This window comes from Odocoileus virginianus, chromosome 23 (assembly GCF_023699985.2).
Source record: "Odocoileus virginianus isolate 20LAN1187 ecotype Illinois chromosome 23, Ovbor_1.2, whole genome shotgun sequence".
Classification (NCBI taxonomy): Eukaryota; Metazoa; Chordata; class Mammalia; order Artiodactyla; family Cervidae; genus Odocoileus; species Odocoileus virginianus.
Window position 1 is genome coordinate 34,368,218 of NC_069696.1, and position 16,330 is coordinate 34,384,547.

General features: G+C 37.3%; 1 protein-coding gene and 1 long non-coding RNA gene across 11 annotated transcripts in view; one reads left to right on the forward strand and one right to left on the reverse strand.

Moving 5' to 3' along the window:
- Nucleotides 1-1,697, reverse strand: part of LOC110146595 (uncharacterized) — a 41,614-nt gene extending 39,917 nt beyond the window's left edge. The window contains exon 1 of one of the 2 annotated variants that reach the window (XR_011483011.1): nucleotides 1,472-1,697. This is a non-coding gene — a long non-coding RNA (uncharacterized lncRNA). The remainder of the gene's footprint in view (nucleotides 1-1,471) is intronic. The other variant, XR_002316596.2, reaches the window with a different exon arrangement.
- The window catches only part of FAR2 (fatty acyl-CoA reductase 2), a 169,723-nt gene that overhangs the window by 143,049 nt on the left and 10,344 nt on the right, over nucleotides 1-16,330 (forward strand). For 7 of the 9 annotated variants that reach the window (XM_070453862.1, XM_070453864.1, XM_070453861.1 and 4 more), the window contains 5 exons: nucleotides 4,697-4,874; nucleotides 6,145-6,189; nucleotides 8,376-8,494; nucleotides 9,595-9,662; nucleotides 12,394-12,565. In XM_070453862.1, coding sequence (XP_070309963.1) covers nucleotides 4,697-4,874; nucleotides 6,145-6,189; nucleotides 8,376-8,494; nucleotides 9,595-9,662; nucleotides 12,394-12,565 — 582 coding nt within the window. Of the gene's footprint in view, nucleotides 1-4,696; nucleotides 4,875-6,144; nucleotides 6,190-8,375; nucleotides 8,495-9,594; nucleotides 9,663-12,393; nucleotides 12,566-13,131; nucleotides 15,244-16,330 lie in introns of those variants that run through there. The other 2 variants (XM_070453866.1, XM_070453865.1) reach the window with 2 other exon arrangements.

Consider the following 16,330-nt stretch of genomic DNA (forward strand, 5'->3'; position numbering starts at 1 on the left):
GGTGTGGTGGAGGAAATGGGATGTAGTAGGCTTGCTGGTGCTGAAGCACTCTAAAGACAGATGTGGGAGACAGAACTGGAAGAATATGTACAGTGGGGGACAGGTCAGATGGGGCACACACTGGGCAGAGCTAGTGAAGGAGGAAAACCTAGGGCTTGCCTGGAACAGAGCTGCAAGTCCATTTGGGCATCACATAGGTTATATGTAGGCAAGCCGTTAGAGGTCAAGCTGGAGAAATAGAATGGAGCCACACTGTGGGCATTTTGAGTACCATGCAGAGGGTTATGTTTAATTCTACAGACAGAGAGATCTGTTGAGGGAGGAATGTGTGTGTATGTGTGTGTGTGTGTGTGTGTGTGTGTGTGTGATTTTGGCCATTTGTTTCATTTTGTTTTAATCAAGAAAAGACTTTGATGAAAGTGAGCTTTAGGAACATGATGGTTATGGAGCCAAAGGGGATACATTAGCATGGGGAGTCTCCAGAGGCATGGAGACCCATTACCTGAAATGGAATGGTGAAGGGGACTAGAGCTTTCTGAATGGCAATACATGTAGTAAACCGCTATGTGTCTGTGGAAAGAAAAACCAATAGGGCATGGCTACTGCTTTGCCTATGGGCTTGCATACACCTTTTTTGTTTGTTTGTTTTCATTCAGTTGCTAAGCCCTGTCTAACTCTTTGTGACCCCATGGACTGCAGCCCTCCAGGCTCCTCTGTCCATGGGATTTCCCAGGCAGAAATACTAGAGTGGGTTGCATTACCTCCTCTAGGGTATCTTCCCAACCCAGGGACCAAACTCACATCTCCTGCATTTGCAGCCATATTCTTTACCACTGAGCCACATGGGAAACCCCTGTTTATCTATTCTAGGGGAAAGGAAAAAGCTAATTTCAACATTTGTGCTTTTATTATCAGGATTGTATAGCATTAGGATGGCATCTAAGCAGCTGACAAAAAAAAAAAAAAAAAAAAAAAAAAAACCTGAAAATTCTGTGTACTTTTAATAGCACCAGACTTCAACATGAATCAGAGCAGGATTAAATTGTTGTTAAAAAAAAAAGAGAGAAAAAAAAATAAAAAATAAAGTGCCTGATCAATCTCCAAAAAAAAAATTGTTAAATAAGCTGAATAATTTCCATGGTGTCAGGTCCCTGTAACCAGAATATGTGCTCAATAAAAGTCTATATGGTAATACAGAGGCCAAGTCACCACAAGCATTATGCTCAGATAAACCCTTCTCCCCAAGAAAAGGTTCAAATTTACTTTGAAGTCAGTTAAATTTACTCTGAAATCACAGCCCAATTGAAGTTGGCCAACCTCTAGCCTTTCAGCTTCCCAGCACTTTTCACCACTGCCACCGGATACCTTAACTTCCAATTTTTCTTCATTTCCTCAAAGACACCCCCTCTCTAACTTTCCCACAGTCTCCCCACAACCACACCTTCTTCTGAGTTCACACATTCCCTCCTACCATTGTCCATCTCAGCTTCCCAAACTTCGGACAGAACTGGCCAATCATGACTGTCCTATAAAAGAGCGCACATTTAGCTGGTTCCTGGACAGAGTAAGGTGATTGGACATGGAGATTAAAAAAAATATAATCCTTGCACTCCTAGACTCATTGTAAAGTGGGGAAACAGACATGAGCAAGAACTTTTGTGTTCAGTTGCTCAGTTATGTCCAACTCTTTGTGACCCTATGGAATGTACAGGTTCCTCTGTCCATGGAATTTTTGAGGCAAGAATACTGGAGTGGGCTGCCATTTTCTTCTCCAGGGAATCTTCCCCACCGAGAAATTGAATCCTCGTTTCTTGCTTTGGCAGGTGGACTCTACCCTGGGAAGCCCAAGCAAGAACATATAGCATGATAATTGTAATCAAGGGACAAACATATTCTAGGTCAGAGAAAAGACAGCAAAGGTTACCTTGAGGCAGGATGTCCAGTACTTACTCTCCAGAAAGCTTTCCTGATACACTACTAGGCTGGCCCTGTTTGCTGCATAAGAAAATTGAGGGAAAAAAGATAGTAATATTTAGAGGAAATTGTCTGTGTTGTGTGTGTGTGTGTGTGTTGTGTGTGTGTGTGTGTGTGTGTGTGTGTGACTTTTTGCTTCTTTTAAAGTGATTTAAGTAGAAGTTTAGAATTTGGAGCCCATGAGTTCAGATATATCCTTGAGTATGCTGAAGTGCTTTGACTTAGTTTCAGAAATGTGTTTTGGTTTATATGGTGTCCTTTTTTCATGCTAATTTATTTACTAGTTTAAAGACAAGCAACAGCTCCAAATCAAATTTTGATACAGGAAAACATGAACCAATCAATCTTAGGTCCTAAAAAGGGCATCACTTAACCAATGAATGTTACATTAATCTCTTTGAACCCAAGAAATGGCAGGATAAGATATGATCTGTTTGGCTGTATTAGAAAAGATATTTTAAAACCAACTGTGAGCTTTCTAGATACATGCTTCTTGGCGGTTTTACTAAATATGTGTTGGATGTGTTAGCTCATTTTGTTTAATCAAATAGTTATAAGTGTAGTTGTGAATGTTCCTGTTTGTCCTCATAACCTGAAAATTTAGAACACATACAATTATTGCTATTTTTCACAAGTGCCAGAGGAGGAAATGAGAAAATGATACAGTAGAATACGGCGGAGCTACAAAGAGTAAAGGCAGACCATCTACAGAGCACTGCAACTTCTTTTGCTTTGTGTTCTTAGAAACCTAGAAACCAGTATTTTCTAAGATGAGCTAACTCACCAAACTTGGAGAAGCCTCCAGGTGTTACCTTTTTCATGCACACCAACAGCAGTGACAGCACATGGTACCAGCCATGGGACATACGATCCGAGGGTATTGCTGGCTTCTGATGCTTTCTTAAACTTGTTTTCTTCACAGCTTTGTTAAAACTGGGCTGTATTTCTTCAGACCTAGTTTTTGTAACCTGTATGCTTTTGTAGGTGAAAAGAAAAATGGTCTTAGGTCAGTTAATCCACTGATGACTCACAAATAAGATGAGGTAAAGGTAACATTATTAGAAAAAATAGAGAGGTGCCTAGATTATCCCTCACTCTCTCCCAACACTCAGTGACCACATGATTGAAATAACTTCTGTTTTTCTAAGTATTTGGAGTTGTTTTTAATTCTCAGACCTTCTCAACCTTTCTCTTTTCAGTATAAACCAGAAGGTATTTGATAGCTAGAAGATATTCAGCACTAATAGCCACAAAGCAAGGAAAACTAGACCATAACAGACAGTATTCACATTCCTCTCCAATACGGAAATTGAGAGTTGTATTTCTGAATGTCTTGGCGTTAAGCACTTCTTAAATACTCAATAATTTGTCATGAGAGGAAAACAATAACCTCTAATAAGATTTTTCTGCAATCAAAATAGTATGATTGTGTTGGGTCCAATAAAATGGGAATAAATATACCAAACACATGAATTAGAAAATCACACTGACATGTCATCTAATTTTTAAAAACTGTATTGTATCCAAAGTTTTACCAAATAGATCTAGCAGCTAAGAGAAACATTCAATATTTAATCAATAATAATTTCATTGCTTTCTTAGAGAAAAGCAGGTAGACTCTGGGATTATCAAAATGGTTTTAACATCTTTTTAAAAAAAAATAGATTGTTGCCATGGTAACTCAGTTATTCATGATACAGATCTTGAAGGTAGAGGTATTCAATAGTCATTATATTAAAGTTACTTCATTGTGCTATTCTCACCCCACTTGACAGACTATTAATAGTTATTAGAGCACTTTAGAACTCATTGGAAATCTCTGGAAATGATTACCAAGTTATTAGCATAGACTCTAAACAGATCTTCAAAATACAGTGCCTGGATTTGCTAAAACAGATTGTAAGTTCTGATAAATGTAGTTGCCTTTCTTTGTTAAGGCATTAAGTAGAATTTAAAACAAAAATCAAAGCTGAAGCTTTCAAGATTAGTGCCAAGGTTCTAAGTGGACAATAATGAATGAGAGGGGCTGCCACTGCCACTTCGGATGACAGCCTCTCAAGTCCATGACCAGGGCAGCCAGCCCACTGTTGGACACCCAACTGGCACTCACAATGCATTCATTGAATGTACCTTGATAGGTATATTCCCTCTGAGAGGCTATAATTGAAAATAGAGATTAGCTCTATGTAATCAAGTAGCAGGGAGCTTCCCAGGTGACACTAGTGGTAAAGAACCCACCTGTCAATGCAGGAGACATGAGACACAGATTCCATCCCTGGGTCGGGAAGATCCCCTGGAGGAGGGCATGGCAACCCAGTCCAGTATTCTTGTCTGGAGAATCCCATGGACAGAGGAGCCTAGTGTGCTGCAGTCCATGGGGTCACAAAGAGTTGGACATGGCTGAAGTGACTTAGCGTGTGCATGCACACACACACACACACAATCAAGTAGCAGACTGCATAACAATTGGATAAATCTATTGAGACAGAAGGCCATAGGATTCAACTAGTAATGTTGGGCTAAGCAGTGGAGAGCAAAGATCTCATCCATCTTGCATCATTTGGATAGGTTCACACTCAAGCCTTGGTATCCTTTCTCAGTTCCCAATTTCAGAACTCAAGTTAGAACGGGGAAGTTCTGTTTGTCGGTGTCTCACAGTTTCTTTTTGGTATGTTGTCTAACACATGCTGACAACGTTCTTTTTCACTCTGACTACCTTCAGGTGGTTAGACGATGCTATTATTGATGAGATCACACCTAAACTGATCGGAGATCAGCCTAACACGTACACCTATACCAAGGCCTTGGGAGAGGTGGTGGTGCAGCAGGAAGGTGGCGACCTCAACATTGCCATCGTACGGCCCTCCATCGTGGGAGCAACCTGGCAGGAGCCCTTCCCAGTAAGCCCACTTGCCTGGATTCCACGCTTTGCTTCTGAACCAGCATCCCTCCTGTCCAACTACTCTCTGATGTCTTTTTTTCCCAAGTATATATAGCTGAGTACAGCAAATGTGAGGACCAAAGTGCACGGTTGGTTCAGGATTTACTCACCACCGGGCTCCTCTGATGTTACACTGACTGTCCTAGAGTTGGGTGGAGTCTTCAGTTAGTTTTTCATTAACTCTAGTCTCAAAATTCCCATGGGAAATAGCTTTATTTCTTGGCTTCTCCACAATAGTTTAAATATACCAGAATATTCCTGCTGGCCAAATTGATAATGTTAACAAATTGCCAGGGTAAATAGGAATTGCAAAGCTCAGAGAAAGTCCTCAGTTTAGGAATAATGATTTTAATCTGTGTATACTTCTATATCTTTTTGAAAGTACTTTGAATTATACCATCTTTTTTGAAGCAATTCTGTAAAGCTTTTGCACCAGATAAATCCAAGCTCCATTACTTATTGACATGCAGCCTTTTATATATGAGTTGTCTCATATGTACAACTGGGCTAACCATACCCATTGTGGAGGGTTGATGAGAGGAGGCAGTGTAGTGGTATGTCTACTGCAGTGCCTGGTCCCTAGTAAAAGGCTCAACTAATAATCCCTTCAAGTTCTCTCTCCTCTCCCATCTTATACATTTTGACTTTCAAAGATAAACAGACATAATGAGGTCAACTGGCTTGCTCTGGGCTTAGGAGACAAACTCATAAAGACATTTTTCTCTAACTGCTCCTAAAGATAATATTTTCTCTATCATCTACAGCAAGCTAATACAAGTTGATCTTGAGATAGAATGAATGAAAGATGCTATGACTCTTATAGCTGTCAAGTAAGAGTCAATTTTCTGCAAACTATGTTTGAAATGTTCCCCTGAGAAGTTAAAATCAGGCCCAGGTGAGGAAAATGAATTGATTAGCAGATTATGATATTAAGATGAGAGCCAATTTAGCTCCTAAGATGTCATAGACAGCTTGCAACTATTCTTGATTCCTGCTAGGAAATAAATGCCAGCAGAATTTTAATTCTTCCACAAACCAAGTGCAGAAAATATCCAGTGCTTTCTCATTGATCTCTGTTTGTAATTTTGGAAGTAGTGGACTAGACAGTTTATCAGCTGGAGTCTGTGTTCTTGTTTGAAGTTTAAGGTTAGACTGCAGCTATTCCAAAGGTACTGTGATTTTCTGACATGTGGAACCAACTAGAGATCTTTTCCCTTTTCTCTTTTTAGGGTTGGGTTGATAACATAAATGGACCTAGTGGGCTCATTATTGCGGTATGTATAACGGTGTGGAAATAATTACTTCAAATGTAGTGGAGGGACAGTAACAAAATGCTAGTATTGGCTTAGCTTTACTGATGCAAAACCATAAGCGTTCCTTTACTCACTACAATTGATGCAAATTATTTCAGTTTTGCTGATTGAAAAATAGAGGCAGAATGAAGTTACTTTAATTATCTGTCAGTATCATTATCAGGAAAATAGAAGTACTGTGATATCATCAATTGCCACTTAGGAGTTTTATTTTTGGGTAGAATTTTGAGCCTCTAGTACCATGCTTGTATGTCCCCTTAGTTAACACAAGATGGGGGTATTTCCTTCTTTTCGCTCTTTAGCCATAGCTAGAATTAGAGATGTGATAAAACTCATATCCCCAAAGATTATTAAATTTATATGCATTTGGATAGAAAGTATATAAATGCATAAATACATCAACGTCTATTTCTCAATATATCTAAGAACGAGGACTACCAATTGGAGCAAGTTTTTCAAATATAAAAATTGATGACTATAGGAAACACTTTTCAACACTAATTCTCTCATAGACAAGGAGAAACATCAACCATTCCTCATTCCTCTGGGTCAGCAGCCCTTTGTGTGCATCTCCCCTCAGTGGAGACTGATCCTGTGAGCTGCCGAGCTTTCCGGTTCACGCTAAAGCATTTTAGGCTGAGAACTACAACTCTTCTCTTTTGGACATTGAAATGGACTTCACCTCTTTAAATGAGTTTAAATTTTGTTAGGGATCTCATGTTTCAGACTGTGCCTCTATTCTTCACAGAACTAGATCCAACATGAGCTACAATTCAAATGAAAGACAGTGAATTATGACTACTTGTCAAAGACAGTGACAATGAACTTCTTTCTAATTTCTTTCTCTTTCTGTTCCCTACCTGCCTTCAACTCTTGAGGCTGAGTTGGAAGTGAGTGTTTAGTAACTTAGAATATAGCTATTTTAACATGATCCCAGGGTGAGTTTTATTACACTGTGAGCAAATCTGCACATGCATTCAGATTTTCTAAAATTTTCCAAATTGATTTCCCATATTCCGAAGGACAGGAGGAAGGCATGGCAACCCACTCCAGTAGTTTTGCCTGGAGGAATCCCATGGACAGAGGAGCCTGGTGGACTATAGTCCATAGGGTTGCAAAGAGTCAGGCTCAACTAAAACGACTTAGCAGGCACTCTTGTCCAAAGGAAGGTTAATCAGTTACAAGAAGACAGAAATTAGGAATATAAGAAAGTGCTGACCACTGCAAATTGATGTTGGAAACTTGCAGGGTGTAAATGATCAATTACTACAAAAAGTCAATAAACTGGCTCCTTTATTTATTGACATGGCATTTATTAACATGAACAATTCCCAATTCTTGCATCTATATAGCATCAGTAATCTGTGAGGTAAACAAAGATACTGAACAGAAAGTAAATAACTGTGGCCTTTTCTACAAGTAATAAAAAGTTTTTGTTAAGTAGTGGAATTGTATCAGTTTAAAAAAGTATTTCTTAAACTTCTAGTGCCTAACTGGGATGACCCAGAGGGATGGGATAGGGAGGGAGGTGGGAGGGGGGTTCAGGATGGGGAATACATGTAAACCCATGGCTGATTCATATCAATGTATGGTAAAAACCACTACAATATTGTAAACTAATAAGCCTCAACTAAAATAAATAAATTTAAAAAAAAAACAAAAACAAAAACTTCTAGTAACTATTACTTCTTGTAAACTCGTAGACTCTAGCAAAAAATGACATCATTTAAGAAATGGTAAGTTAAATTAATGGGAAATTTGGGAAAATTTAATTCTTAGAATGTCTTATGAATTAATTTTTAAGATATTAAATCTTATTCTTTTTTTTTTTTTTTACTCTTGGTGTTTATCAATTAACTAAATACATTAAACTCCTCACAAGTTTCAGAAATTTCACTCTGAAGAGGAACCTGAGGATCACTGGTGATTCTTGGAGATGTTGGCACTTGAACTTGGCTGGGGAGGTTGGATGGCCTGAGAGCAGTCAGTCTTGGCACATTAACTTAGCAAGCAATGAATCAGTGTTAGTTATTATTACTACCAGCATAGTAATATTACTATAGTAATACTCTCTGTCTGATATATACTTTAACCCCAGCTGTCACTTAGCACCTGGTTCAATAATTTATGTCCTTTTCCCTGTGCAGGCTGGGAAAGGGTTTCTTCGGTCCATAAGAGCGACTCCTATGGCGGTGGCGGATTTGATTCCAGCAGACACAGTGGTCAATCTCACGTTGGCTGTGGGATGGTACACGGCAGTTCACAGGTGTGGAGTGGATACTTAAACTGGCTTTCAAAGATTTGGTGAGGAGGAGGGTAGCTATATTGGGCACCTATTCTAAATATATGAATTTTCCTGAAGAAGACCCCAAATGTGAGAGGGTATCTGTTTGGATATTTCACAGAGTTCCAATTATGTCATAATATAGGCATTAAGTTGTTTTATAAATACCAGTTAGTACTTGGTTGATCATAAAATAATAAATTCTTCAAATCATTTAACCATGAAATTCTCAATAATTGAAAAGCCTTTCTTTCTATTCAGCAACTTAAAATACAGCTTCCTTTTTTAAGGCAAAGAAGATAAAAGTAGATGAAATGAGAGCATATTTTTCTTCTCTTCTCAGTTCCTAATAAAAGTCAAAAGTGCAGATCACTGTGTGTGTGTGAGAGAGGTATTTTCTAGCACAAAGAAAAATAATAGGTTGTTTGTATGTTTAGCTTTGTTAGTAAACAAAATTTTTATTAATTATTTGAAGTTAGACATTTAGATGTTGTCCAATCCAACAGCACTTCATTGGATTTAGGAAAAAACATAGCCCATATTTTTGCCCAGTAAAGATGTCAAGAAGTTAGAAATACAATTTGCTTTGTCATCATCATGCTACCTCCATTTGCTCCGTAAATATGTCAGCCTATTGGGATTTTTGTTCCTTATACAATGTACACACACACTTGCACTTTTCCTAGTTTTCCATTTTGTTTTTAACCCAAAGAAAGAACAAAAGATGAAAGTGTTGCGTAGAGTGCCTCATGTGTCAGGTGGTGCTTAGGTGCTCAGTCGTGCCCAACTCTTTGTGACGCCACAGACTGCAGCCCGCCAGGCTTCTCTGTCCATGGGGATCCTCCAGGCAAGAAAACTAAGAGTGGGTTGCCATGCCCTTCTCCAGGGGATCTTCCCAACCCAGGGATCGAACCCTGGTCTCCCACATTGGAGGCGTATTCTTTACCATCTGAGCCACCTAAGAGTGCCTTAGTCATGGGAATTATTGAAAGAAAAAAAAAAATTGTTTAAGTGTTATTTTCCCTTATCTTTCTTTCATTAGTTCTCCATTTTCTTATATTTCCCTAACTCTTGTTTTTCAGACCTAAGTCAACATTGGTCTACCACTGTACATCTGGCAACCTCAATCCCTGTAACTGGGGCAAAATGGGTAAGTGCCTGTAGCAGGGTACCTAAGGAACCATTAGAGAATGCTCATTCACGATTAGTGTCTGCCACAGGGAAAAATAATGTGTGTCATGGAGCTCTGAGTCTAATGGGGGAAAAGACAAAACATAGGTAAAGCCAGAAAAATAACTGCAAACTGTAAATGTGTAGAGTTAGTTAGAATGCACTGTGGTATCTCAAAGAAAGGGACCAGTGGAACAGTGGCTTGACTGTGAGCAATAAGGGGTCCATTGGCTGTAGAGATTTCAAAAAGAAAGTCAAGCCAAAGTCAGTAATTATAAGCAATATCAGGGGTAAAATACTTCTCCTGAGCCACTGTGCTCATGCACACAGCCCTCGTCCCCCTGGACGTATCACTGAGAATGTGCCATGATTAATGGCCAAGTAGATTTAGAAAAGTCCAATGATACTAATTGGTGTCATTGAGTCAGTGATACTCTTTATTAATTTAGGCAGTGAGCCATAGTGTAACCTTGAAAGTAGCCTGTTAGATTGAATTAGAATTAATCCTGCATGTGATAGAAAATTAGCTAACCAATCTTGTACTCTGCTTCTGATTTTCTTATGAATATCTGAAACTTTTAGATCATCTAATTGCTGTTTAGCTACTAGATGTTGAAAAAAATTAAATGTGCTTAATTTGTTAGAATCTTATTTCCAATTCAGGGCATCCCATTGGGCTATTCTATTTGCAAAGTTATTATTTCAGTAAAAATAAAATGAAATTATCTATTATCATCATATCCAGTTATTTAGATCATATAGCTAAATAATTATGGAAATATTTGGAAATAAAATTTTTTCCATTCTATCATTTTTATTCCTACAGCCTGGCAGAAAGAAAATGTTTATTAAAGGCTCAATGAATGAAAAATAAATAAATAGATCTCCTCTATCTCATAACAGAATTAAGGTATCATTCATAAAAAGAGGCAATAGTAGAAGCAACCAAGATACTTAAATTCTAAATCAGAAGATGCTACATGTAAATTCCATACCTGGGATTCAAAATAGTCTTCTTCCTTGCTGAAAATTCTTACTGTCTATTTTATGAACATACAAAATGTAATAGTTGAAAATGATCTTAAAAATAATCTAGTGCTTACTTCTTTTGATCATGGTATGTATAAAACTCTCATTCTGCTTTTTCTCTCTTTTCCTTGTTTTTAAATTGAAGTATACTTCTTTACAAGGTTGTGTTAGTTTCGTGTATACAGCAAAGTGATTCAGATAGAGATAGGTATTGTTCTGGTCTTAAAAATAAACTTTGCTCTGACAGAAATTTCTGAATCAGTGAAAGTCAGACAGTCAAATCACTGCATCTTGTTTCATGTTACATAGCCATTTATAAACTTTTTTCTATAATTCAACTATAGCTGACTTACAGTGTTTCCGGTGCACAGCAAGGTGATTCAGTTATACCTAAACACAGATATTATTTTTTAAATTATTTTTCATTATATTTATTACAAGATATTGACTATAGTTTCCTGTGCTATACAGTAGACCTTTGTTGCTTTTTGTGTATCTAATTTTTTTAAATTAGAAATCTAGCTTTCTATTTGCCACTTACTAACTTTAACACTCAACAAGAAAGATGAAGTTTAGAGGAAAGCCTTTCATTCACAGAACCATTACAAATATTGTATTTTTGAAATTAAACTGGTACAATAAAAATTAAATTCTTTAAAAAAAAGTAACAGTGTTCTCACTTTATTTTACACACAAAGCCCAGAGACAGTAAATGATTTATTCATTTCACATGCGGGAGCCTGACATAGAAGTAGATGATGGGTATGAATGTGTAATGATCACCCCACTAGGGATTCCTAAAGTCAACATGAATCCCTCTGGGAGGAAAAGACCCAGAATCAGATGCTTCTGGATAATCTTTTCTGTATGGGGTATATATTTTGCATACAGATTTCCAGGTAGTATCTTTTACAGAGGACAGTAATCATATTATCATAATAATTGATGACTTCACCATAACTGAGTAATGAACTTAGGCAACTTTCAAAATTCTACATAAATAAAATCAAAACTGAGTTCAAAAGGATAAATGCCTTTTGAAAAGAAGTATTTGATTTACAGATGTACATTAAAAGCTTTAAGCCAGGTTTTATATAAGTAATGATATACTTTTTAAGATTATTATTTAAGAAAACTCTGGAGAGAAGAGTAAAACAATTGAGTCTGACATATTGCCAGGGTAGTAGAAATACCAAAGAAGTAAAAGACTGGTATTTAAAGTGAACCAATATGAAGGAATCCTAATTTTATAGTCTCTCTTTTACATAAATTTTTATAAAAGTTTAAGTAAAATGTTAAGAAATTTTCCTGATTGTTCTGCGAGTAATGATCCAACCAAAGAAATAACACCCCCAGGTTCCGTGTTGGGCTTTCTGAATAGACTAGATAGCCTTGAAATTGAATTGAAATTTTAGTATTGACTAAAACTATTTTCCCAAGAAGTTGTTTTAGGGTAAAGGTTTCAAGAGAAGGATTCAGTTCTTAACCAATTTACATTGTTTAAATTTGCAGATGACCACTTGCCTGGTGTAAAAATCTTAGTATTATTCTTGACTCTACACAGCAAATCCTTACTATTTATTGTTTTGACCCATTGCAAATGCCATCTACCATAATGGGTGGCATTTGCAATGCTCCTGGACTTAGCACTTAATCTCCCCCACCCACTCCCCCACCTCCAGGATTCCAAGTCTTGGCAACCTTTGAAAAAATCCCATTTGAGAGAGCTTTCAGGAGACCCAACGCTGACTTCACAACCAACAACATCTCAACCCATTACTGGAATGCTGTCAGTCACCGGGCCCCTGCCATCATCTATGACTTCTATCTTCGTCTCACAGGAAGGAAGCCCAGGTGAGAAACGGAGACAATAGCTTTAGGAGTGTCTCTGCATGAAAGTTAAGGATTCCAGTCCTTTGCCTTCCCATCGCCTACAGATCAAAGTGACAACTGAATCATAGTTATGATTATATCTCTAAGGGAGTTAATTATATCTCTATATAGTTATGATTTTATCTCTATAGAGGGACAGTCAAAGCAGTAGTAGTGGGAGCCCCAAGGGAACCCCACCTTAATGTTAAGGAACTTGCTTGATGAATTCAGCAGGTAATCATTCACCTAAAAAGAAAAGCAACTGAGATTCTGTATCTGGGAGCTTGTCAATTGTTGGATTCAATCCCTGGGTCAGGAATTTCCCTTGGAGGAGGGTATGGCAACCCACTCCAGTATTCTTGCCTGGAGAATCCTGTGGACAGGAGAGCTTGGCAGGCTACATCCATAGGATCCCAAAGAGTCGGATGTGACTCAATGATTTAGCAGGACAGTTAATCTTACAACGTACTACAATGGTAACAAGGGGTGATGCATGACGAGCTCTTTTTAATTCTCACAACAACCCAAGGAGGGTATTCTCGTCCCAGCTTTACAGATGAGGAAATGGAAGTTAGAGGAAGAATTTTAAGTAGTCTCAGAGGAAGAGACAGAGGAAAGATCTGGAGAAACCTGAACTGGACTTACTGCCACCTAGAGAAGAGTGAAGAGAGTGGAGAGAGCAAAGTAGAGTGTCAGGGTGACTTAGGGCATGTCCCTTTCTACTCTGGTCTCACTTGAATAATGCTTTGTGTGTCTGAGGAGTCATCATTATCAAGATTACCAAAGGCTTTCCTGCCATCAGAAGCGTGTTAGCCTCTTTTAAAGGAGAAATTCTCTCTCAGTGTGTTTATCTCCATCCTTATTAGTAGAGCAAATGAGTGATGCTTAGGCAATGTAGAGTTTATCCACATTTTCAGAGATCTTACTTAGAGTTCATAACTCACTGTCAGTTTCTTCTTGAGTAAGGTGAAAAGGGGGACACTATGTTTGTGGGAAAATATTTGTATAAGGGGCTTATTAAATAAAGATGGGAAAAGAAGGGAAACCAAACACTGCTGGCAGAAACACTGAAGCCTTTAAAATATATCAGAGTTGGAAGGAGACCTGGATGAAGAGCAAAATTCAGTAAGTAGAGAAGAAAAACACAGGAAGAACAAGCCCAGTAAAAATCTTTATGTATTTTGTTTGTAAGAAATTAAATTGTAATATTCATGTGAAATGGTTATTCATTTGGTGATAGGAATCTTAAGAATAATCTTTATGGCAGACAGTGCTAGAATCCTTCTGGACTCTTTCTTTCCCCAAGTGTGTTTGTGTGTGATCACTTACGCCTTTACAACCACATGTATGGTTTTGCTTTGAGGCAAGGTATGTCTCTGTGTATGTTTAAATCAATTGTACATACTTTCTTTTTCACTTGTATTCCATGAAAATCCAAGTCTGCTAGTACTGTCTTCTTCACCCCAATTACAAACAATGGGACAACAAGTATCATTGCACATGCATCTTTATAGAATGTGCCTTTAGGTCTCTAGAGGATGCTGAGGGGTAGGCTTGCTAAATTGGAGGGTACATTCAACATGGATATTATAACTACTACCAGGTTGCCTTAAAGGAAGCCTCTGTCAATTTATACATTATCACAACAGCATGTGAAAGTATAATTCTCTTCTTTCTCACTCTCATTTATACTTTGCAAAAATCAATATTTTGAACTGTTAAGCTAATGATAAATAGCATCTCTGTCACTTTGATTTGCATTTTTCTTGATTGATGGAGGGACTGGGCTTTCATTTGTTTATTGGACATTCATGTTTTCTCTGTTATGAGTTGCCTGCTTCTATTTCTCACCTATTTTATAATTTTGTTTTTATTGAAATATAATTTATTTACAATGCTCAGATGTATAGCAGTAATTCATATATATATATGCATATATATATATATATATATATTCAGGCCCTTATTGCTTATTTCATATATAGTAATGTGTATCTGTTAATATCAGATTCTAAGTTTATCCCTCCCCCACTTTCCCCTTTGGGAACCATAAGTTTGTTTGCTATGTGATCTTGTTTCTGTTTCGCAATAGATTCATTCATATCATTCTTTTTAGATTCTACATATAAGTTATATCATATGATATTTGTCTTTCTCTGTCTTAATTACTTTGCTTAGTATGATAATTTCTATGTCCATTCATGTTGCTACAACAGCATTATTTCATTCTTTTTATGGCTAATAATATTTCTATTTTTCTATTGGATTGTACTTATTAATTTATGGAAGCTGTGTGTATATGTATATATGTGTAAATATATAGTTTTTAAAGGAGGAATTCTCTCTGTGTGTTTATTTAGGGGCTTCTCTTGTGGTTCAGTGGTAAAGAATCCACCTGCCAATGCGGGAGATGCGGGTTCATTCCCTGAGTCAGGAAGTCTCCTGGGGAAGGGAATGACAACCCACTCCAGTATTCTTGCCTGGGAAATCCCTAGGACAGAGAAGCCTAGCAGGCTACAGCCCACCAGGTCAAAGAGTCGAACATGATGTAGCAACTAATCAACAACAATATTTCTATTTTTCTGTTGGGTTGTACTTATTATGGAAGTGGTGTGTGTATGTATATATGTGTAAATATATAATTAATGTGTTTTCTTGAAGTCAGTTTCTTATCCTGTAGTTCTGATTATGAAACTTTCTTTAATACAAGGGAAACTACATATAATTCAGGTCTTAAGAGCATGGAGTTTAGTCAGACCTACAGACTTAAATCCTGGCCTTCACCAATTTATCCACATGAACCCTAAATTACTTTACCTTTCTAAATACTAACTTATTAAAAAGAGATTGTAATCATACCTATTTTACAGGATTTTACATTAGAGTGCATAGAATATAGTAATCACTATTATTACCAAAAAAAATTTTCTATGATAAAATGAATCATCTTTCCTTTATAGCTTTTGCATTGTATGCATTAAGATCTTCACCACATGAGAATAATAAGTGTATTCTTTCTTTCTAAAAAAATACTATTTTGCTGATACAGTCCTGTACATACAATGATACACCATTGTATACACTGTATAATCACTTGTACAATGATTATTTTTTAAAAGTAAATCTATTGAAATCATATCAGTTACTTCAGAGTTGTAAAATGAATAAAGATTGTCAATTTGTTTGGACTTCTGTAACAGAATATCATAGACTATGTGGTTTATAAACAATAGAAATTTATTTCTCATAGAACTGGAGACTAGAAAGCCTAAAATCAAGGTGCTGGTGGATCCAGCATCTGCTGAGGGCCCACTTCCTGGTTTCTGACAGCCATGTTCTCTGTGTCCTCACAATCTGGTAGGGCCAAGGGAGCTTTCTGGGGTCCCTTTTATAAGGGCTTTCCACATCTGCCAAAGTCTCCTTCTCCAATACTACAACATTAGGAGGAATAGGTTTCAACATGTGAATTGTGGGGGGATATAAATATTCAGTCTATAGCCAAGATGTTAGATAACAATAGCAAATGGAACCCTATTATGATGCTTGAATTAGGGAATGATGATTCTATAGCCTTGCTTAAGAATTTCCTATAATACAATGAGAGAAGTACCTCATGAGTCATTAGGGATATGGACATGAAGATTTGACCAGAAATAAGACCAAATTCCCAAAATAGTATCATAAGTCATTATGGGGTCAACTATAGTAGTCACTGTTACCAAGATTAGCCTAACTGATTAAGATAAA